Below are 22,821 nucleotides of genomic sequence, written 5' to 3' on the forward strand. Positions count from 1 at the left end.
CACCCTAGAGGACGGCATGACTTCCAGTCCAGCTGGGAGCAGGAGTCCCTGTGGCCCACACTGTGGCATGACTCCGGAACTGGCTTTATCCTCTGCCAAACTAAAATCCCTGCCTAGCCCAACTCCTCCAGCTCTGGGGTGACCACCCTCCCCATCTCTGCTGGGTGAAGAAGCAGCTGCAGGGGCCAGGCAGCCCTAACAGAGGGTGCCCATGACTGCCCTGGGTTCTCCCACGGGCACTGTGGGTAGGGGATGTGCAGAGAGTCGGCAGCAGGGGGTTGGCGGGGGGAGGCCAAGGTACAGGAGGCTACGGAGAGAATGGGCACAAGGTGCCCACAGGGGGCTGGGGTGGGGGCCGGGCAAAGTCTGCAGCAGGAGAGATGGGGAAGGGGGGGAGACCAGAGCCTCTGGTAGGGGTCATCTTGCCCTTTGCCATACTCCAACTTTTGCCAGTTTTCTGGATTTTTTTTCAGAAGAGGGGTCATTTTCCTGCATTTTCACTCATTGCCCAAAGGGAAGCCTGACTAGAAAGGGGCTGTGATTGGCTGCTGCCTCTAGCTCCAGATCCTTCCTCTGATCTCGCAGGATGGCAACTCTGAAGCTGTAAGTCCCAAGGAAAATGGCAGTGGCTGTGCTGGACTGTGGCCGGAGGACCACTAGGCCTCAGATCTCAAGCACCATCTCTCTGGCTGCAGCTGGGCCCTTCAGATGGGGGCCAGTGTTGCTCTCTGGCTGCCCCCATGGGGTCACATCATCTCCCGAGAGGAGCTGCTGGCACCTGGCAAGGGAAAGGGAAGGGAGAGATCTTTTTCAGAGGAGCCCAGTGGTCTTTCCTGATCACTGGTTCCTGGAGAGACAGTTTGGAGCAGAAGCTACCAAAGACAGCAGCTTTCTCCTTTCTCCAGAGACACTAGATCAGCCTTGGAACTCTGCCTGCATCATCTCCCTCATCCAACTCCTCAAAATGCTCCAACTTGCAGAGCTGCAGGGGCTCTGGCAGCTGGAGATGGGGGGTGGAATTCTGGGGAGCAGCAGCTGTAGATGACAGTGCCTGGCCCATTCTAATACTCTGAGAGCTCAAAGGAGCTAGACACCGGGATGTGTTGGGGCAGAAAAGTAAACTGGGGCCAGAACTTGGTAGGTCCCAGACACCAGGCTGAGGAATTCCAAAGACGTTCCTCTTGAAGACCCATTCAAGGAGCAAGGGAGAAATGGAAGGGAAGTGGCATTCGGGCGATGGGATGAACAGAGTCAGAGCTATTGCCCAGGTGATGGGCGGCATAGGGAGGAGAAATGAAACAGCAGTCAGGAGCAGACACTGTCTGGCTCTCAGCGAGCTGACATCCAAGCCTGGAAGGACAATCTGGGTGCAGCTAGGGACACAGAGCCCATCTGGAAATAACCGTGATGGAGATTCAGATGCTGGAGCCAACTGCACAGTACTGCTGGTGCCATAAAAGAGGGTGGTGGCGTTGCCAGAGAGTGGGGAATGAGGAGGCTTGGAAGAGGGTCAAGGGCAGAGCAATAAGGGAAAACCAGTATTTAGGAAGGGAGAGGAGCCACAGGCTTCCTGGTTCACAGGAGCGGAGGGAGAGCCTTCGGGAAAGAATGTGGGCATCAGTGGGAAGAGCACCAGGAGATGCAGACTCAGAGGAGGCCTGCAGCCGGTAGGTGACCTCCTGGAGTCAATCTGGGGCGGTGGCCAGGGCTGCCAGCCTGCAACAGATGAAGGAGCATGCTGAGGAAGATGTTGGGGACCCCTGGCTTTTAAAGGGTGGAGAGAAGGAGGACATCAACTTGAGGAAGGAGCTGGAAAGGAAAGAGATAGGAGTCCTAGGGGGAAATAAATGATGAGCAAGTTTCCATCACAGGGTGGCTTTGGACAGAACCTGTTTTCCTTGGGGACCAGTGGGAAGAAGGAAGTCGGAAACAGCAGCAACATGGATTGGGGGCAGGGGTATTTCCTTTCCAGGCTCTATCTGGGCATTCCAGGGAAGGGGAGGGGGAAGCCTGAAAAGAATGGGAGGGGCTGGGAGGGCCCTGGCAGGGAGGCTGCCCAGGTGGAGGGGTGCTTGCAGTTACTCCTTCCTGGTTTATCTCGCCTCTACATGACCTTCCTGAGGTCCACACCTGCAACACTGTCATCTCCAGGAAGCCTTGTAGATGCTGCCCACTAGGGCCAGACCAGCAGCTGGGGAAGGGTGAGCAGGCTGCCTCCAGTTAGGGGGAAGGTGCTAAAAGATGGACAAGTAGGACAAGTCCTACAGGAGGCCTCAGCATTCCGTGTCTCCCCTGCAGGGAGGAACAAAACAGCCTGGGGCCCCCCAGCTCCAGTCAGAAACAGAGGTGGCAGGTCCCAGGCCACCCACTCCAAGCAGGGAGCTGCAGGGGCTTCTGTGTGTGCATGGCTGGATTGAGGCCACCTCAATTTTTCTTAAATTGCCTTTTCACTGTGCTGCATGTGTGCTGGACTGTCTTCTCAACTGGGACATTAACTATTCAAGGTCAAAGCTGATTTTTGTTTTCCTGTTCTTAGCACCTGTCATAAGCAGGTATGGTTTATCTTTTGTCAAATGAAATGAATAAGTAAAAGACATACAAAGGTCTAGTTCCCATGCAGAAGCTTATGTCTGTGCCACAACTATGACAGAAGAGACCCAGGATGTATGCTACCCAGCTGTTTGAGCCTAGCACCTCTGGACACTTTGGAAGACATGTGGGCTATAGAGGTGGCAGGTTCTGACCATGGCCAGTCCCAGGGCAGCTATGTCTCCAGGCATTACCTCTTACTGTCCTTCTCTCAGGGCTTCCTCCACCTTGGGGGTCTCCTGCCGCCTTCCACGGAAGTCTTCATCTGGAAAGCAAAGGGAAGCTGCCTCATCCTCCACCCTGCAGGGCCCTGCTTAGGCATGTCCCCCAAACTGAGCAAGAGAGCTAACCCCTTCATCTGGGGCACAGGATCTCCAAGTAGGAGATGCAGAGATGTGGTGAGAGAGGTAACAGGACACCCCAGCACTGGTCTAGCTCCATCACTGAGCTCTGAGATCTTGGACAATTTCTTCCTTCTTCTTTGGGGCTCAGTCTCCTTGTCTATAAACTGAGATGGGGAAGCTGGACTATCTAGATAACCTTTGAGCGCCTTCTTGTCCTTGCTTCTAGATGTCTCCTGATCTTCAAAGGGTCCCTCTTGCTCTGAGGACTGGTGGTCAGCTGTGGGCCTGGCAGGGTCTGAAGCAGGGTCTTCTGGCTCAGGTGGGCTTTGGAAGGGACTGAGTGAAAGCTAAAGTCTTTGGGCCCACAGACCGCCACAGAGTAGGGAGAAGACTTCAAAGAAAGAAGCCTTGCCAAGCACACAGTTCTTGAGTTGACACCCCCCCATGGGGGTAAGTAAGCCTGTCTGCCCCCTTACGACCCAGAGAATAGTCCCCAGAGATGATACCTGGCACTCTGTGTTGCTGGTAGAGATGTAGGTGGAAGTGGGATTAGGGGTCCCTTTCAGGGGTCACAGGAAGGTTGAATCAATGTGGACCAAGAGGGGAGGATCCAGTTTGGGGGTCACCTGCCCACCAGCCCACAACATGTGCCCAGGTTGAGTGCTCCCTCCCAAACAGGTTGGGTCCCCCTATGAAGCACCCAGGATCCCTCTGGGAGGGTCACTGATTATAGGCAAGTTGGAGATTAAGATTCTCCTCCTATCTCACCGCAAGTGTGGCCCTCCACATCATCCAGGAGATTGGCTGTGGACGCAGCAGCACCTAGCCTGCCAGACTGTTCAGGAAAACTGTGCAAGGATGGGTCAGCACTGCCCTAGTCCTCCCAGTTCCCTGCCTCACCCCTGGAAACTCAGGAGGCAACCAGCATACCCACCTGATCCCCAGTACTACCTCTGCTAGCTCCTTTTTTCTTTTTCCCCAGACAGAGCCACCTGGGCTAGAGTGCTGTGGCCTCAGCCTAGCTCACAGCAACCTCATTGCTCTGTGGCTTGAACTCCTGGGTTCAAGTGATCCTCTTGCCTCAGCCTCCTGAGTAGCTGGGACTACAGGCGCCCACCACAACAGCTGGCTAATTTTTCACTTTTTAGTACATGTAGGGTCTCCCTTTGCTCAGGCTGGTCTCAAACTCCTGAGCTCAAAGGATATTCCTGCCTCGGCCTCCCAGAGTGCTGAGATGAGCCCCCGTGCCCAGTCTGATAGCTCCTTCTTGGTATCAGCAATGCAGCCAGGCCCTGACACTCTTGCCCCACTCCCATCTCTGGGGACAGAAGTGATTCTCTCCTTGCTCCCTTTGGCTATTCAGCTTCTAATATCCTAGGCCCTGTTTGCCAAGCACAGTTCAGGTGGAAACGTGGAAAATGTCTTCCTACTCAAGGAAGTGAAAGTGAGAAGGCAAGACCAATATGCTTGAAACGAGAAGGATCCATACACCAGTTCAGCTGGAGAAATTGGGATGGGTCTGCTGATTTTGACGGAAGAACCAATTTTTCTCCCAAGATGCAGACTACCCCAGACCAAAAAAGAAAAAAATTATAGGACAACTTCTGAGCCTGCAGAAGAACAGGCGCTGTAGCCCTGCACCCTAGGCCTGGTTCTTGGTTGGCACCAAGAAATGGGCAGTGGGCTGCTGGCCTGGCTCATGGGAGGCAGGAGAAGCCACTGACTCCTGGCAGAGGTCATAGCTGCGGGGAGTCCAGTGGGGGTCTTGCTCAGTGACCCTTGGTTTCTACCTCCCCCACCCAGTGCCAGGCTGGTAAGGATACGACTGATGCTTCAACAAGTGTTTCCTCTTTGACTTCCTCATTTTGGTCTTCTCAGAGAAGGCTCGGGCGAGTTCAAACAGCTTCCTTCTAGTGGCTGGGGGCAGAGAGACCTGTGAGTCATTGTCTTGGCAGGAGACCAGGTGGCCTTCCCCCAGGTATAGGGAGGCCAGGGGAGGAGCAACCTCCCCACCACCACCAGGTTAAGGGAGAGGATAAGCCAGGGTGGGAGCTTGAGAGGGGGAGGTGATAGGAATTGCAGACATGGATGCCACCCCGGGAGCCAAGGCTGCCATCCCAGATCAGCCTGCAGGGGCAGCACAGGCCACCGAGAGCCAGACCTAGGGACAGCAGGCAACCCAAGATCCGGGTATTCCTTCCCCAGCTGCAATAGACTGCAGTGCATCTCAGCTTTCTTTTCTGCTGCCACTGCCTTCTGGGCCCTTCCCTAGCCAGAGTTGGTCCTGGGAGCCGCATGGCTAATTTGACATTTTCCCTGAAATGGAGCCTGCCTGTACAGTGGCGTGTCAGTGTGGTGGGGAGGTGAGGGAGAGGGAAAGGGGGCATTCAGGGTTGGCAGGACTTTGTGGAAAGAGGTCCTTCTACCCCCACAGAGTGTGGGCTTAGGAAGGGCCTCTCCAGGCAGTCAGGCCCAGCCAAGCAAGCCTCCTCCAGCCACAGAAAACATGAATCCTCCAATCGGGGTGAGGACATGTGCAGAACGTTTCTCTGCAGACAGCTGGCTCAAGAGGATTTAAAACTGAATTTGTATCCAGACTCAGAGGTAGAGGGAAGTGAGGTAGGAAGGCTGAGGGAGCCAGCCTCCGATTAGAAAGTCATTTCGGTTCACCAAGAGTCAGCTGTATTAAAGATTCTGGGTGGTTCCCTCCCTCCATGAGCCCACAGGCCCTGTCTCAGAAGAGCTGTAGAGGGAAGGGGGGGCGTGGGCTGGACTCACACTTTCCCATGTGTTTCAGCTTGTCCCTGAATAAGGCATCTTCAGACACGGTGGGGTTGGCATCACCAGTTCCTGGAAGGAGGAGACACTAGCTGAGGGCCGGCTAGAGAGGGAGAGCAGCAGCCCACAGGGCTTCTTCAACTCCATCAAAGGGCAGGCTTCTTCCCTTACCGAGAGGGAATTTTAGACAAGGGGGACATGTGGGGTTCTCAGAGCACTTCTTCCCCTTCATGGGCCTCAGTTTCCTCCTCTGAAAAAACAGGAACCATCTCCTGGTCTGCTGTATGCACAGAGAGCTGGCTCCCGGGGGGTCCCAACTCCCCACTTCTCTGACCAACTGTTCGGTTCGAGAAGTCATGTCAGTAGCTTGACATCAGCTGTGATGGGGACATTTTCACTACAGAGGTTCCCAGGTGCTGCACCCAGAGTTGGCATGACAACATTCACCAGCACACCGGGGCCTGCCGGCACCTGACCCTTGTGTGACAGTCAGTCGGGGTGCTGGCACAGAGCTGCCATTGGCCTGAGGCTAGTCCCTTCTGTTTCTTCCAGGGTCAGTGTCCTCCATTCCTCCCTCCCAGGCATAGGGTTTCTGGCTAGTCAGACAGCGAGCGGGAACGAGAATGGGGCTAGTCCTAGTGTCAGAACCCGGCTGGCTGCCCTGTCTCCCAGCTCAGTCAGCACCCACTTGTGTCTCCCAGTGCCCTCTTAAAGCCCCTGTTCTCCATCCTGCAACTTGGCTAATCCCCAGTCACCTTGCCTGCTAAGTCCCCTCTGAGTCATTCTGATCCATCTCAGCAGTCCTGGTGTCTCTAGTTAATTCAGGATCAAGGACAAGAGGCTCCAGTTAAAACTCCCAGATGCGCATCTGGTGGGGCCTAAGCTGCCAGCCTGTTGCTTATGAATCAGTTTCACAGGATTTTCTCCCTTTGAGCTGGGGGTCAGCTGAGCTCTTTCTGCCCCCATCTCCTGCCCCCTCCACTGCACCCTGTAAGGGCTGACCTCCTTCTACACCACCTGCCTTCTCCCACACCTTCCACCACACCCTATAAGGGCTGCTCCGGGCAAGAGCTGCTGAGTCTTCCTCTGAGGCAGGTAGGCAGCTTGTGTGTGGCAGGGCCACTATTCACACACAGGCACAGAGTCCAAGTGTCACATGTGGAACCAGGGACACCTGAGCCAGTGCCTCATGTTCCCAGCTCTGGCTCGGCCCTCTGGTCCATGCTTCCCAATAGCCCTTGCTCTTCCTCCAGCCATGAGGGCCCCTGAGCAGAGGGGCTTGGCCTTCCTTTGAGGCAGTACTTGCTTCTCACCACCGTGTACACAAAGTTTGAAATTCCTCTTCCTCCACCTGCTAGGGTAGGGCTAGCAGATGGCAGACCCACTGTTGAATGAATGAGTAAGCTCTCCCAGATTAATCCTGCCCTCCTTTTCTCCACGCATTTGCTATAATCAAGATATCCTTAGCTTTGCTGGTCTGCCCTACCTGTTTCTTAGACATATCTTCTTTTATGTTCCCCCAGGACAGAGATCAAGCCTTATAACTCTCTGAGTCCTTTCTGCATCCCAACCCCATCACAGGATGTGATGGTGTGATACAGGGTATGCCCTCCTGGCCTATGCTCCAAGCATAGGTTGGGACTTCAGCCAGGTTGTGTTAGCCAATCACAGCTGTGGTCTCAGAGACCCCAAAGCCTCTGGATTGGTAAGAACCTAAGGCTGCTAAATGGAATAGCCACCTCTGTGGTGGGTGTGGAGGTGAGGGCAGAAGTGGCCCCTCCAGCCTGCTAAGGAGGCCCAGGCCCCAGCCTCAACTTCCTCACTCTACCCCCAAACTCCAAATACACAAAGTTGGGTTGTAACCCCTATGCCCTCCAGGCTCCTCTGCCGGGAAGTCCAGGTTACCTGGCACAGGAGAGGGAAAGCTGAGGTCATTTCCGACAGCCACACTGCTGGACCTGGATTTCTGGGACTCGTATTTCAATCGATCTGGAAAAGGACCACATTCTTGGATCAGGGAAGTTAGCTCCTAGGCTCCCAGGGGCAGCCTGGGCTGAGATGCAGAAGGTTGTTGGAGGCTGAACCCCCAGAATCACACATGAGCACACAGAGGCACACAAAATAAGTATGTACACAATATCTGCTGGCTCTCAAAGAGCCATCAATAACATAGAAACTACTGCCTGCCCACCCCCTGGAATGTTAGAATGTCAGAATTAGGAGGACTCCAAGAGATCACAGGGTCAAAATCCCCTAATTTAAAAGGAGAGGCCCTGAGACCTCCAGCACCTTTGCTGCAGAGCCAGGACCAGCTTGGGCCCCCTCCGTCTCAGGCCAACATTCTCCCTGCGTGATCTGTACCTTCCCCACCAACACACCAGTGGTGCTCACACACACATAAGCCCTCAGATGTGACTGTCACAGCAATGGACCTCCAAGGCCTTTTGCCTCCTCCAGCCCAAACACACTTCCACCCTGGAGGGGACAGGCAACCAGGCTGGGGAGAAGGGTCCTCCACCCAAAGACAGTCCAAATACCCCCAAACCTTGTGAGCCCCTGCTCTGAGGTCCTCCTATCAGGGAGTCTCTCCTGCTTTGGTGCCTGTGGACCCAGCTACTGTGTTCCTGGGGCTCCAAACATATCACGCCTATCTGGGGCTAGGGTTCTATTATTCTTGTTGCCCCTTGCCAGCGGCTGACACAGAGCAGATGTGTGAAGGGAAAGAGAGGGCCTAAGAAGGCACAGCCCTCTCCCTCTGAGTCCTGAGATGACCCAGGTCCCTGTGGGCAGAACTGTGGGGCTCCCACAGGATAACTTGGTAGGAGCTGCACCTCAGGCAGACAGCAAGAACCTGGCACCCTCTGAGTCATGAGGCCAAGACCAGCACGACCCTCCCTTCCCTAGCCAGGGAGAAGTGGCCCCAGTGCTGGCACCCAGCCCACCTCTCTCCAGGGCGAGGAGGAAGTCACGGTTCCGCTGCAGCTCCTTCATGAACTCCTCGTTCTGCAGGAAGAGTGCAATCCTCTCGTCCTCCAGATACTGCTTCCAGCGGCTCTCCTGGTCTCGGGGCCCAGGACCAGCTGTGGCAGGCAGGCCTCCCTCTCCGCTCACAGGCTTGGGGCCCCCGGGGTTACCCTGAAGAGGGAAGCAGGTAGTGAATGCCTACTCACAAGGGCATGTGTGGCACAAACATCCACGTACATCTGGGTGTCCGCTTGTGTTTTCCCAGAGTCCTCTGGCCCCACCCTACAGCCCACGCCTCCTAATGGGACAGCCCAAATCCCCCAAGTCAGAGTCCTCTCTGCTAGTGAAGCAGCAAAAGGACACAAAAACCATTTTTCCCTGGTACCTTCATCTATAACTTGAACAGTCCTGACAAGGGCTTTGCAAACTGCTCTCCAGCCTATATATGCATTCCCAAAGGTGACCTCCCCTAAACCAGCTGCTGCAGGGTGAGCCTGCTCCCAAGCACAGGCCCCTTGGGGCATGCCAACATCTGGGGAGAGGTCCTGGCCCTTTCCCAAGGGAAAGAAGGGGGTACCCTGGCCACCGCCATTGGCTACCTCATGCCCACCTCTCCTTAGCCTGAGGTGATGGCTATAGCAGAGACCCACCCTAGGCTACCACCTTCTCTGAGCAGAACAGGAAACCTCCAGGCCCAGACAGGAAGTGAGGCTTGTGGTTCAGCGTTCTTTCCTTATAAACCCAGAGCACCAGAAATAGCTCAGCTTCAAAATCAGGAAGTGTAATTGACGGGCACAAACTGTGTGGGTAGAGAGAGATGCTGGACGTCCAGGTGGGAGGGGAGGGTGGGGGCGGCCCCTGTTACCTGCATGCTGTCTAGCTGCTGGGGCAGGATGCGGAGGAAATCCTCAGGGAGGTTGCCCAGCAGTGGTGGGTTCCAGTTCCGATAGCGTCTCTGGCTTGGAGGAGGTCCAGAGCCTAGCACGTCAATCCTGTGGGGTGGGAGGGAATCATCAAGCCTGACCCCCAGCCTCCTGTGGCAGGAGGACCCTGCTTAGACCTTCTCCAGGCTCCAGAGCAAAGGCCCATCTCCATGGCTCATCACCACTGGAGACTCTTCTCCATCAGCCTCACCCAACTCCCCAGTCACTGCCCTCCCATGACTGCAGCCCTCACAGTTCTCTGGACCTAGACAGCTGTGCTCATGGTGCTAATGGGGACCGCTGTGGATTGAGATGTAGATGTTTATGAATGTCTTCTAAGGACAGCAGGGATCCCAGGGATCCTGTCTTTTCATGTTTACACACTTATCCCTAGCATAGGGTGACCAGATTTTAACATAGGTAAGGTGGGACAACATGGCGGGGGTGGGGCGTGGGCGGGGCAGGGGACGGGGCAGGGCAGGGCCCGGCCTGACAACAATGCAAACTTTGATAAGCAGTTCTCGATAATCACTTCTCAGCAATTATTTGTTATTATTACAGTTTAACATTATAAAATTAATAATAATATAAAACTCATATTCTGGCAAAATAGCCACATGGCAGCCGAAAACCGTATATTCCCTTCTTGTTCTCCCGCCCGTGCATTCTTTCTAAAAATCGGGACTTTTTAAAAACGCTGCGGGACACGGGACAAATTGTTGAAAAGGGGGACTGTCCGGCCAAAAGCCGGAGGTCTGGTCACCCTACCCTAGCACAGCACCCAGCTCCCAGCTGCTGAGTAGCAGGTATGGCCCTAAGACACCTCTACACAGTGCCTGCACCTTGGTTTGCTGGGGAGGGAGTACATGGGGATGGACTCCAGGATCCTTAGAAAGAGTAAAGTAGATCTGGGCTCCAGTTCTGTCTCAGGCAGCAGGTGACACCATCCTGGGTGAGACTGCTCCTTTGGGGCCCAGTTTCCTCATCTAGAAACTTCTATCTTCCTGCCAAGGTGCTCAGGAGACCCTTAAGGCTGTGTATTGAACAATATTCTAGAAAGGCTTATGGAGAGGCGAGCCTGGAAGGGATCTCATTCATTCAGAGGGCGCACTGGGGCCACCCTTCCTAGGCCAGGTGAGGGGCTCTGCGCTGTGGCAGAGATCAACAGGGAGGCCCTGGAGAGAGGAAGGGGGGGAGCAGGACATGCCCTCCCTGACCCCCAGGCTACTGCCCTGCCACCAGGAGAGCAGCCCAGAACCCAGCTGGGAGCTCCCCACAGCTCCGTGGTGGCCACGGTGGCCTGCAGCGTGGCAACCGCAGGACACGTGTTCTGCTGAATCAGGGAAATGACACACTGAGCAGGCAGGCAGCTCAGAGCCCGTGGTGGGGGCCCTGCTCGCTCGGGCCTGGCTTTGATTTGGTCTCCAGCTCCAGGAATCCCGCCCGCCCCCTCACTGGAGGGAAGCTTTTCCGGGCTGCCGCTGACTATGGAAATAACTTCCTTTCCTTTTCTATTTTGGGCGGGTGGCCGGGCGGGGGCGAGGGGAAGGGGCGGGGGTGGAGCAGACGGGATAACCAGCTGCTCAGAGCATGGTGGGAGCTCAGCGCAGCAGACGGGAGCCAAGGGAACTCCGCGCGCGCCTGGTCCACCCTCTCGCTGCGCAGACATGGCAGAATGAACGGTCTGGGACTCCCCAGGCTAGGCCAGATTTCTTTCTCCATCATTCTGCCACCTTTTGTCATTGCTAAAGGCTTCATTTTTCTCCAGATGCCTGAAAGGCAGGGTAGGGGATGCCCCATCTTTCAGGGACTCGCAGACCACCCGCCGCCACAGGGGGTGAGAAATCTCTCCAGGGGCACTGCCCTTCCTGGGGTCTCAAGGTCCTTCATCTGGGACATGGGTACCCACCCCCAACTTAACCACACCTCAGAACCACCTGGGGAAACACTAGAGGACAAGCCCCAATGTCGTATTCGGTCCCCTCTAGTCACTGAGACACCTAAGTGGGAGCAAAGGCCCCTGCTCGGCCCCTGGTCCCCGCTCCCCTGCCCTCAGCCTTGGCACTGGTGGAGATGAAGTCAGTCCACAGCTGCAGGATCTGGGGCCTGAGCACAGGCAGCCCAGGCAACTCCATTGCGGTTGGAAAGGAATGTCAGAAATGAGCTGAGAGGCAAATAAAAAACTTCCAAGGCTGTAATTTCAATGGAAAGACAGCAGGCGGCCTGTACTGAGGGCTCCCCTGGGTTTCAGAGACTCAGTCTTTCAGACAGATGGGGAAGGGGATAGGAGAGGAAGGGGGAGGGGAAGGAGAAAGAAGGCTGGGGAGGATCTCTGGAGCCTCTACCCCTAGATCCAGAAACAGGAAGTTCAAGCCCCATCAGCCCTACCTTACCCCAGAATATCGGACCTGACAGAGAAGGATTTCAAGCAGGATTTTTGGTAGACTGGACATGGAGGTCCATGTGGGGTCAGGCCCTGTCCCAGGCACACAGATCATCAGGCAAAAATTCCGTGCTAGAGATCCTGGCATTCCAAGCATGCTCTCCAGGGAAGGGCCTGACTCTCTGTGCCCCTGCAGGGCAGTGCCCGAGCTCTCACACACTGCCCATCTGAAGGCTCTTGGGCACCCCAGTGACTGGAGATAGCAGAAGGAGGCCGGACCACTGCCCCACTCATCTCTGACCTCCCTCGGCAGACAGAGGGAAAATCCTAAAACACTGACCCGGTCATGTCACTCTCCAGCCTAAACCTCTTGGATGCTCTCTGCTGGTGTGGAGGCCACAAGGACCCCACTGTCATCTTGCCCCTCCAGCCTCACTCAACTTTTTGATACTTGGAGGAATTCCCCAGATGATCCCCTCTTCTCTGCTCCCACGCCTTTGCACATGCTGTTTTCTTTGCCTGAATGCCTTTTCATCCTCTGCCTTCCCACACTAATGCCAATGTGGCCTTCAGGTCAAAGCTTGGACATCAATTCTTCCAGGCAGGCTTCCCCACCACTGTGCCCACAGTTTCCCAAGACTGATCTCCCTGTGGGGAGTGGAGCGGAACAAGACAGTGCTGTATTCATCTTTGCATCACACACAGTTAGCAGGTGCAGGTGACTCAGTAAATGCTGGAAATGAATGACTTGGATGGAGAGACTGGATGAGCCCCTGGAGATGGCCTGGGGGTAAACATAAGCCTCACACAGCCATCCTGGGGCAAAGGGACATGTGTCTTTTCTGAACATTGGCCTCTGGGGAAAGCCTCATCACCAGCCTCAAAGTTCAAACTTAGAGCTGAACTCTGAGGCCAGCCAGTGCAGCTGGGGGCAGGAAGAAACAGAAAACCACTGACTATAGGTCTGTCCAGCCCTGGCTCTGTGCTAAGTGCTCACCACTCAACACCTCATTCATTCCTCATAGCTGTGGTCAGGTGGAAATCAGCATTCCCATTTCAGATGAGGTAAATGAAGCTCAGAAAGGACACAGAGCAGAGGTGCCTGAAGAATTGGAAGTTAGGCAGCTGAAGGAACAGGGTGAGGAGAGCAGTCTGCTTCTGTCTGACTCCTTGACTCAAATTCTCCTCAATGCTTGCCCTCCCAGCCCAGCAGAGCCTTCATTTCCTGAGCAAGGCCCCTGAGTCCAAAGTCTTCAGAGTCTGAAGAAAGCCTTCTGAGCTCTGATCTAGTGCTCAGGTCACCTTGCCTCCAAAGGATGATCCTATCACTGGGTTGCACTGCCCCTGGCCCTACCCTACTCACATCAGGCTGAGTACCTAGCCAGAGTAGAGAGGGAGGATCTGGCCAGGTCACCCCTACCACTTTTATATTGGAATTCTTAGCCAGGAGCAGTGGCACCCGTAGACCCAGCTATTTCGGAGGCTGAGATGGGAGGATGTCTTGAGCCAAGAAGTTCAAGTTCAGACTGGGCAGCATAGTAAGACAGAGACCCTGTCTCTGTTAAAGAATGAACACATACACACATAGCGATTCTCTCTCTCACAGCCTTGGTTTTCCCTTCTGAAAAATAGGTCGAACCATTCTGCCTCACAGAAACTAAACTTTTTGGTAAAAAGCATCTTGGGACATTAAAAACAAGTGCCAAATGAAAATCATTTAGTTCTGCGCTCTGTGACCCATCCAGGGTGCAAGTGTCACCTAGATCTCACCCAGACCCACCCCAGTATCTCCTGGTACCACTTGTGATAAAGACCCTCCCTCTGCTGCTGTCCCTGACTCAAAACACTCCCCTCTCCCAGTACTCCTCCCCAACCCCAGTAACTTTCTAGGACTCTATCTGCGCCCTCAGCTGCAGTTACAGAGATTTTTCTCATTAGGAAGGTGACAGGACACAGCAGTGAAGAGTGAGTAGCTTTCAAGTCCCAATGACTTGGATTCGAATTCCAGCTCTTAGTCTCGGAGACCTCCAGAGGCTCAATTTCCTTATCCATAAAATGGGGATGGTGACAACAGTGCCCCCCTCCACTTTAAATGTGATGGTATAGGTAAAGAACTTTCTTGGTGTCTGGCAGTAAATGGGAGCTACACCTGTGGGATGACAGAGTTTTCCACCACCATTGCTTGGGCTCCCAAAACCCCCAGAAGGGAGGATCCACTGGGGCAAGGGCCCTGTCCCATCACCTCCCAACCCCTGCCCACCCCAGGCCTGAATCATCCTAAGGAGCAGCAGTTCTAGAACAAAAAGGCAACACTTTGGCTCCCAGCAGCCCCAACACAAACATGGGGCCCAGGAAGACAAGTGTCTCAGAGATATATGGGACCCTATTGGCAACCAGCTTCATTTTAGGGTTCCAAATTATAGTTTCTGGAATTGGAAGAAGTTTCCAGGAATTGCAATCTATTCCCCTGCCTCTAGTCATCAAACTATCTCCCCAAAGAGACTTGGTCCCCCAACATCCCTAGTCTAAGAATGGCAAATGGCCATACCATCGATCACAGGTGACCATCTGGGAGTGCTGGGTTAAGAAGGATTTTGAGGTTCTGGCTCAACTCAGTGGAAAGGACCACCGTGATTAATTAGTAGCATTTGCCATAGGCTTGGGATGGCACATGTCAGCACACATTCCATGTATTTGTCACTCCTACTCTATCATTGCCGTTGACTATAAGCTCCCAGAAAGTAAAGGCTGAGCCTTATTTAATTCCATGTCCCCTATAGCATGGGACATACCATCTAGCCTAGAGTGGGAATTTAGCAAATGTTTGCTCTTGCAACCCTTACATTTGAAAGTTTTTTCCTGGTATCTAGCTGAAATGTTTCTTGCTGTGGTAGAAGCCTGATCTTGGTGAAATAATACACTGAGGGGTCCAGCCAAGCTTCCCGCTGTGTTTATACACAACCCCAGCCCCTGGTCCCCTTCCCTGCTACTCTGTGCTCTGAGATAAGATCAATTCTCACCGGGGAGGTGGTGTGGGGGGAGCCAGAGGGTAAGGTCGGTCAAACATGTGCATGTGGTAGGCTGGTGGGGAGTACACAGGTGGGGGCTCTTCATCAGAGCTATCAGGTTCCAAAGTCCTTTCCAAGATCTGTATCAGAGACAACAAAGAAAGAAATATTAATAGTCCGTCTTCAAATTTAAATAACATTCAGACAAAAACAAGTGTGGACGAGGACATGTAATGAGGGAACTCTGTGCCTTGCTGCTGGGAGTGTAAATTGATAGAATCACCACTTTGGATAACCGTTTGGCCTTCCCTGCTAAAGCCAAACACTTAGCTAGCTCTGACCCCACAGTTCCAGCATACTGGACAGACATGAAAGTGCATGTCCCCAAAAGAATGTACATAGCAGCATTATCCATCCAAGTAAGCTTTAAAACCAGGCAAAACAAACACACAGTGATGGGGTCAGAACACTGTGCCCAGTGTGGGGCAGGTAGGGGCGCATGGGGGCTCCAGGTGCTACTGACGGTGTAGATATCTCCATCTGCTGCAGATAACGTGGTATATCATTATGCTATGAAACTTCACTGAGCTGCACACTGGTGATTCACATACTCCCCTGTACACGTGCTATTCTTTGAAGATAACATCATCCAAAGTACCGCCACATCTATTATCTCATCTTAACCTCAAACAACCTGGCGCAGTAAGATATGGATCATTACCCCCATTTTTATAAATGAGGAAACTGAAACCTAGACTAAGTGACACGGCAAAAGCCACACACTTCTTAGAACTGAGTTCTTAACTTGGACCCCAAGAGTCCCCCCCTTCAGGTCTAATGACTGCACACCAGGTTGGACTCTCAGGGCAGACACTGGCAAGGGGAGTGCCCAGGATGGTCCTTCTTTCTCCTGGACTTTCTTCATCCAGGAGCCAGGAAGAGGGGCAGGGAGAGGCCACAGGCTGGGCAAAGAATGGGGTTCCTGCTACTTGGACTGCTCCCTCTCAAAGGTCCACAGAAGAGTTTGGGGTAGCTATACACCCCAACCTGGCTTCCATCATACCCCCTTTCCACAATTCTGTTTCCATCTCCTCTAAGACTAAAGAATATGGGAAGGGCTAAGAGGCCCTTCAGTCCCAGAGTCCCCAGACCCCAAGTGAATTTGCAGAAGTCACTGCTAAAGCTGTCTCTGCAAATCTAGGCTGGGCCTGGCTGCAATGGCACATCTCTACTCAGGCCAGCCGTGCTCAGTACACACAGGGCCTCACAGAGACACCCTGTGGGTGGGCGAGTGAGCCTGCACATGTAAGCCCTGTGCACACACACACACTCTCTCTCTGCTGCACACATAGCCAGCCTGACCCTAGGAGGCCTCCTGCCCTGGAATGCACTAACGTCCTTTCCTTTGAGGCAGAAAGTATTTAAACATTTAAACAGATGCTTCTGCAGGAAAAGAAGAATGTAGCTGCTTGGTGGGCCACTGCTCTGCTTACCCCAAATTTCCACAAGAAATAAAAAATGAGAGAGAACAGTGTAGGCTTCTGTTCACTGGCAAATCTCTGGTGCCTGGTGCAGGACAATGGCCTAGTACAGAGAAGGTACTGCTGTTCCCCAGCCCACATGCTCTGTGTCCCGGACCCCTCTACTCTGAGAGCCAGGGTTCCAGGCTAGGGCCTAGATGCTAACAGCAGCCAGCCTTCATGGCTGCCTGGCCCATTCCTTCTGAGGCTGGGTGAGGAGAGCTCGGAAGGAACTACCCCTACTGCTTGGGTTTCTGCTGACCACAGCCGGCAGCATGAGCCCCCAGACTCAGGGTGATCGGTCCTCCACAGCCACACCAGGAGGCCCTCTCCTGCTCTCAGGGCAGCCTCCTGGACCAACAAAACCAGACATTCTTCAGAGGCTCCTGGAGAGGAATAGGGAAGCACAGGGGAGGCAGGCGGCTGGCCAGGCAAGCTCCAGAAAGGCAGAGTCCTGGGACCATAACCCCAGCTACCTCTTTGACTCTCTCCTCCCACCCTTGCCAGCCACAAAGAGGCTGTTCTTCTGGCTCTAAAGATGCTGAAGTTTTCAGCTCTATAGCCTTCTGGCTTAACTCACTGTGGGTGATGGATGCCTGCCAGGTGCTGGGGGGGTGGGGGCGGCGCAGGATCTTGGCTATTTATCTGACAGGAGACATTTCTCTGTGGCAAGGATACCCCTCAGGCCAGCCCACCATCCATCAGCCCCCAGAGAGGGGCTTTCTCCAGTCAGCAGTTATTGTCATTCCAGCTGCTGCTCATAAATTTTCCAAAGCACTTTCCGCTGGCTCAGGAACTGCCTGCCAATGCGCCCAGGCGGAGCTCCAAGGGTGGGGGGTTGGGGAAACAGCCAAGGGAGGGAAGAGGTGTGAGAAGAGGCTGGATTTGGAAAGCAAGATTCTTAGAAAAACAGAAGCGCACACACAGCTTAGGTCTATCCAGGAGGTGAAGCTTAGCAAAGGCTCACAGCACTGTGGGTGCAGTGCACAAAGGAGGAAATACTGTCTTACCTGCCACACTATCAGAACAAATGAGACTTAGAAAGGGCCAGAGATGCCAAGAACTTCCTTTACAGCTCACATGTATTGGATGTGCACTTGACCCTCAAACAACATGGGTCTGAACTACGCAGGTCCACTTATATTGTCTTCTGCTTCTGCCATCCCTAACACAGCAAGGCCGACTCCTCTCCTTCCTCCTTAGCCTACTCAATATAAAGACGCTGAAGATAAAGACCTTCATGAAGATACACTTCTACTTAATGAATAGTAAATATCTCTCCCTTATGATTTTCTTAATAACATTTTCTCTTCTGCAGCTTACTTTATCATATCATTATAATAGGGTTGGGCACTGTGGCTCACGCCTGTAATCCTAGCACTCTGGGATTGCCTGAGCTTAAGAGTTGGAGACCGGCCTGAGCTGGTCCTCATCTCTAATTTTTTAAAAAAGGTGGGCATTGTAAGGGGCACCTATAGTCCAAGCTAATCAGAGGCTGGGACAAGAGGATTGCTTGAGCCCAAGAGTTTGAGGTTTCTGTGAATTATAATGCCATGGCACTACTTTGTCACTGAGAGTGACAAAGTGAGCTCTGTCTCAAAAGAAAAAAAAGTACACGCTAGAGGACTCCAGGCCTGGAAGCAGGATTCAGTATGTTGGGGTGGGGCCCAGGCATCTGTAAGGCCTTGGTTCTGATGACCCCTGACTCAGCGTCTAGTACCATGCCTGGCACCTCTGAGTGGGTGCTCAAGGTTTGTTGAATGACCACATGGTTTCTGACTGATGGTACATTACCCCCAGGGGAAGTAAGGTTGCTTGCTAGTTAGAACCCAGACAGGGGAGTAACCCAGGTCCATCAGGGGTCCTCAAACTTTTTAAACAGGAGGCCAGTTCACTGTCCATCAGACCATTGGAGGGCCAGACTACTGTTTAAAAGGACAGGCAGCGGCTAAGCAGGACAGCGGTGGCAAAAATACCCGGTGGGTCGGATAAATGTCCTCGGCAGGCCGCATGTGGCCCGCGGGGCCGTAGTTTGAGGACCCATGCAAGAGAGATCCAAACGGTGGTTGGAGCAGGTAATGAATTATTGGGGCCGTGCCCCTACCTCAGGGGGGATGCTGTCCTCAGAGTCGGAGCTATCCTCATAGACGCCGCCGCCACCCCCCTCCAGGTTCATCTGCAGCAGCTGGTCAATGGTGGCATCCACCGCGCCGCTGTTGGCACGCAGCACGCACTCGATGATGTCGTAATCCATGTTGGGAAACATGGTCTTGAAGTCGTCCATGGCCTGGTTGAACTCCAGGCGGCGCACCTGGCGGGCCGGCCGGCTGTTGTTGAGCTCCTGCGGGGCTGCAGCGGCCCCGCCGCCCCCGGCCTCAGCCCCGCGCGCCCCGGCCGTGCCGCCCCCGCCGCTGCTGCTGCTCCGGCGGAACAAGCTGGTCATTTTGCGTAACCTCTTGGGGAAAATGTTTCCAGCCAGCCGCGAAGCCCCTTCCCCAGGGTCCCTCCACCGCCTTGTGGCGCTTCCGCCCCCAGGGCGGCCAGGCGGAACCGGGCTGCTTGGGGGCTCCTGGTTGGTCAGGAGACAACGGGCGCGGGGCCCCAGGTAGCCCTCTGGGAGCGGTCCTCGTTGGGCGGCGGCATGCGGGCCTGGGCCGTGCTGCGACTGGACGGCCGGTCAGCCACAGCCCTGGGGCATCCTGGCGTCTGCTGCACGGACGGTCCCACCTGAAACCCAGAAGGACATGAGAGTCAGGGCCAGGGCAAACGCGTTCACGGGCGACTCCTCTCCCGCCCAAGAGGCATCTGCTTCTTTCTGCTTTCTCTCCAGCTGAGGTAATTAAGCAGCCACAGCTCTTTACTAACACGTGAGAGCCACCAGTTAGCAGGGCTTGCTCTGTGCCAGGTACCACCCTATCCTCAGTGCGCTATATGGGTTAGCGTATGACAACAGCACGAGTTAGGTGCTATCTCCATTGCCAATGGAAAAACTGAGACCTAGACACTAAGTGAGTGGAAGAGCCGAGACTGGAATCTGGGACATATGGCCCCTGAGCCTCTACAGGTACTTTCAAGGACCCCAGAAGACCCGACTGGGGTAGCAGGGACCTTGTCCTGTCTCTCTGGTCTCCAGTCACATCCAGTCCCTGATTGCCACGTCTCCCTCCATCACTGCCCCACACCGAGGTCCTGCTACCAGGACATCCAATGCCTTCTGCAGAGTTCCACTGAATCCTGGAACAGCTGTGCTGAGAGAAACAAGACTCCCCAGTGCCACCAGGAGCTTTCAACCTGAGAGAGGAACGTGGTTTCCATCCTTGAAGAGCCCCAAGCTGATAGGGAAGGCCCAGTTCCCACTTTTGGAAAACTCATCTCAGGCCCTAAAAATCAGTTCCCTCCCCTGAGAAGTACCAGCCAGCCCAACAGAGAGAAGCAGAGGGACTCCCGGCCGCTGTTAATCCCTGGAGCTTCATTTTCCTTACCTGATGGCAGGCAGGCATCTTTTGTTTATATCCGAAACACATTTGTTTTTATGGAACACTCACTGTCCTCACACATTAAAAAACAAAACAAACAAAAAAAAAAACCTAGAAGTTTCTTCTCAAAGATGTCTTTGTGAAATCATCTATATCATAAATTCTGTGCTTATCCAGTTCCCCAGGCCCCAGTGTCAGCACGGTGTGCCTGAGATCGTGTATAGACGAGACTGGAAATCAAGCACAATTAGAGATCTAAATTGCAACAGACAACCATCCAGCCAACTCAGAACCTCAGGCATGTAAATCACGGCCACGGATGCATTTCTGTTAGGGCTGACAACTGAGTGGAATGTGTCTAAAAACATCAAGTTCTGACTTTCTCATGCTTACTTCAAGATTTAAAGTAATTTTGTTAATTGTAGAAAAGTGGCAGCTTTATTTAAAGGGACTGTTCCATCAAAGGATATTCTGAAGTCTGATGAAACAGGTGCAAACTTGTTTTCCCTTTGCTAGGACTTGGGGTCACAGTCTTAACAGCTGATACAGAAACGTTCCCATGAGCTAATCAATGTGATGTTCCTCTTCCACCCATCAGAAAACGTGTTCGCGCTCTGCTATGTCTACGTCTAAATAGTTTTTCTTTGCATATACCGCCATACATATGAATTTATTTTGTTTAAATGTGATAAACCATAAATTCTACTATTTGGCTAGTTTTTTCCATTTAATACTATACTGGGGCCATCTTCCCATGTCCGAACATACAGATCTATTTCATGCATTATTTTCAGGGCCAGAGTAGTATTCTGTTGACTGAGTGAAGTGTGACTTCTCATCCAACTCCCTCTACCCCATCTCTTCCCAGATGAGCCAATCAGAGCCCAGAGAGGCCAAAGCCATTTCACAAGGAGACACAAAGGGGTCACCTCAAATGATTAGTCCAAGAATTCGGTTATGAGAATGAACACAGGAAGGTAGCCAAGCTCTTCACAGCGGCTTTAGACATCCCAGCCCCCCATACCCACACCTCCCACCCACCCCCCCAACATGTCACGAGGTTAAAGGATGCTGCTCTGTAGAAATGCCCTCCATCATAGGGCCACACCCAGATAGCTGCCTCTTTCCTGGGGCCCTGCCTTGCATCCTCTAATACAGACCGATGAGCAGGAGGCCCCAGAAGCCAATGCCCTGGGCTGTGGTCTGTGGCCATAGTGTTATCACACACAGGAGTCAGTGACTTGTGCTAAGACCCTCTGGAGTAAAGCCACCATCTGCTTATCTGGTTATTTAGCAAGAGAGATGGTGGGACCTGGCTCTGGCATTGTCAAAGGCAATCCCTTGCAGAAAGATGCCAGTGATTGGTCCACACCCAGGGGAGGAAAAAGGAAGATGGCGGGCCTATGTTTTCCCCATTACCAGCCCTCTGGACAGGTCCCCTGGGCTTGGGGACTCTCTGAGTGTTGAGAAGCACGGTAAGTGTGCACTGATTCAGACCCTGGCTATAATTCTGCTCTGCCACTCCCCAGCTAGGACAAATGTCCTCTCCTCTCTGTGGCCCAATGCCCTCAGCTATATGTACACCTTATGGGGCTTCAATGGGAATGAAGCCAAGATAACCTTCAGCAGAATGCATGGAATGTAGCTGGTCACATTCTTCTTGTTACTGCCCCAGAGGCCAGTGAAGAGCCAGGGGCAGAGGGTAAACTGGCCATGCTGCCCCATAGGGTGGGGGGATCTAGAGGGGTCTTCCCCACATCTGGGTGTTAATCCCCAGAATTCCTGTAGACCCCTGGAAGAAAATACTGACCCTTACAGCCTAGGGGAAGGCCTGGCTAGCCTGAGCAGCTGAGGACATTGTAGCTCAAGAAGCCTCTTCCATCTACCCCAGGCAAAGCCTTGAAAAATCTCCAAGTCTCCGTCTGTGTGTAAGCCACGACAAGTGAACAGCTGACAACTCTGATGCAGCCCCCAACCCCACCCCACATCACAAATGAAGAGATTGAGATCCAAGACTAGGAGGGAGGTGCCCAAGGACACACAGTAAGACAACGCCTAGACTTTTCCATCAAAGGGCGGTTCTGTGGATGATGAGAAAGCAGCTCAGAAACAGTAGTGGGGAAACAGAGCATGATTTACTGAAATACCAATTTCTATAGGGCTCTACAAGGACTCAAGGACTGCCAAAAGCCAGGTGGACTACAATTAGCACCAAGTGGGGCTGTGAGGACCCCAATTCTCAGGGGACTCCTCCCCTCTCCCTCTTGCTTAGTTCCAGGGCAGAGTCTGAGACGGGGCTAGAGAAGCTAGGCATAGGGAGGACTGTCCTCAGAGTTAGAGTTAACCATGTCAGGCTGCCCTTTACAAGCAGCACTGCTCAAATGAAAAACGATGTGAAAGAATTAAGGCGAGCAGGTGACAGGTTTACACACTTGTGCCAGGGGCTTTCACATTAAATGTTTATTACAACTCCATGAGATACCTAGTTGTTATTATCTCCACTTTATAGCTGTGGGAACTGGTTCAGAAAAGTTAGGTAACTTGCCCAAAGTCACACAGCTAGTATGTAGAGAGGCCAGAAAAAGGAACCCACTTCCTAAGAACCAAAAATGCCTATCAGGGCTTGCAGGGCTAAGAGCCAAGGACCTGAGAAATTCAGCCATGTGTGCCCCATGCTCACAACACTGGCATAGCCTGGAGAAATTTCAGCAGAGGAAACATGGCCCAGACAGCATAGGGAGAGGCTGTTGGCTCTGCCCAGAGCTGCCTCTGTGACCCTCAAGAAACCATACCACTGGCTCAGCGCCTATAGCTCAACCGGCTAAGGCACCAGCCA

The 22,821-nt window shown here is 53.4% G+C and overlaps 1 protein-coding gene across 1 annotated transcript; it reads right to left on the reverse strand.

Moving 5' to 3' along the window:
* Nucleotides 1-360: 360 nt before the first annotated feature.
* Nucleotides 361-19,236, reverse strand: CUEDC1 (CUE domain containing 1). Its single transcript, XM_003795565.3, has 10 exons — nucleotides 18,614-19,236; nucleotides 15,002-15,129; nucleotides 9,541-9,667; nucleotides 8,654-8,846; nucleotides 7,617-7,700; nucleotides 5,712-5,783; nucleotides 4,757-4,850; nucleotides 3,702-3,760; nucleotides 2,784-2,854; nucleotides 361-778 (listed from the first exon to the last, which is right to left on the reverse strand). The coding sequence occupies exons 1-9, from the start codon at nucleotides 18,950-18,952 to the stop codon at nucleotides 2,787-2,789; spliced, it is 1,164 nt and encodes a 387-aa protein (XP_003795613.1). The 5' UTR covers nucleotides 18,953-19,236; the 3' UTR covers nucleotides 361-778; nucleotides 2,784-2,786.
* Between the last annotated feature and the right edge of the window lie 3,585 nt (nucleotides 19,237-22,821).

The sequence above is a fragment of the Otolemur garnettii genome, unplaced genomic scaffold (genome assembly GCF_000181295.1).
Source record: "Otolemur garnettii isolate 467f Iridium unplaced genomic scaffold, OtoGar3 scaffold00094, whole genome shotgun sequence".
NCBI lineage: Eukaryota > Metazoa > Chordata > Mammalia > Primates > Galagidae > Otolemur > Otolemur garnettii.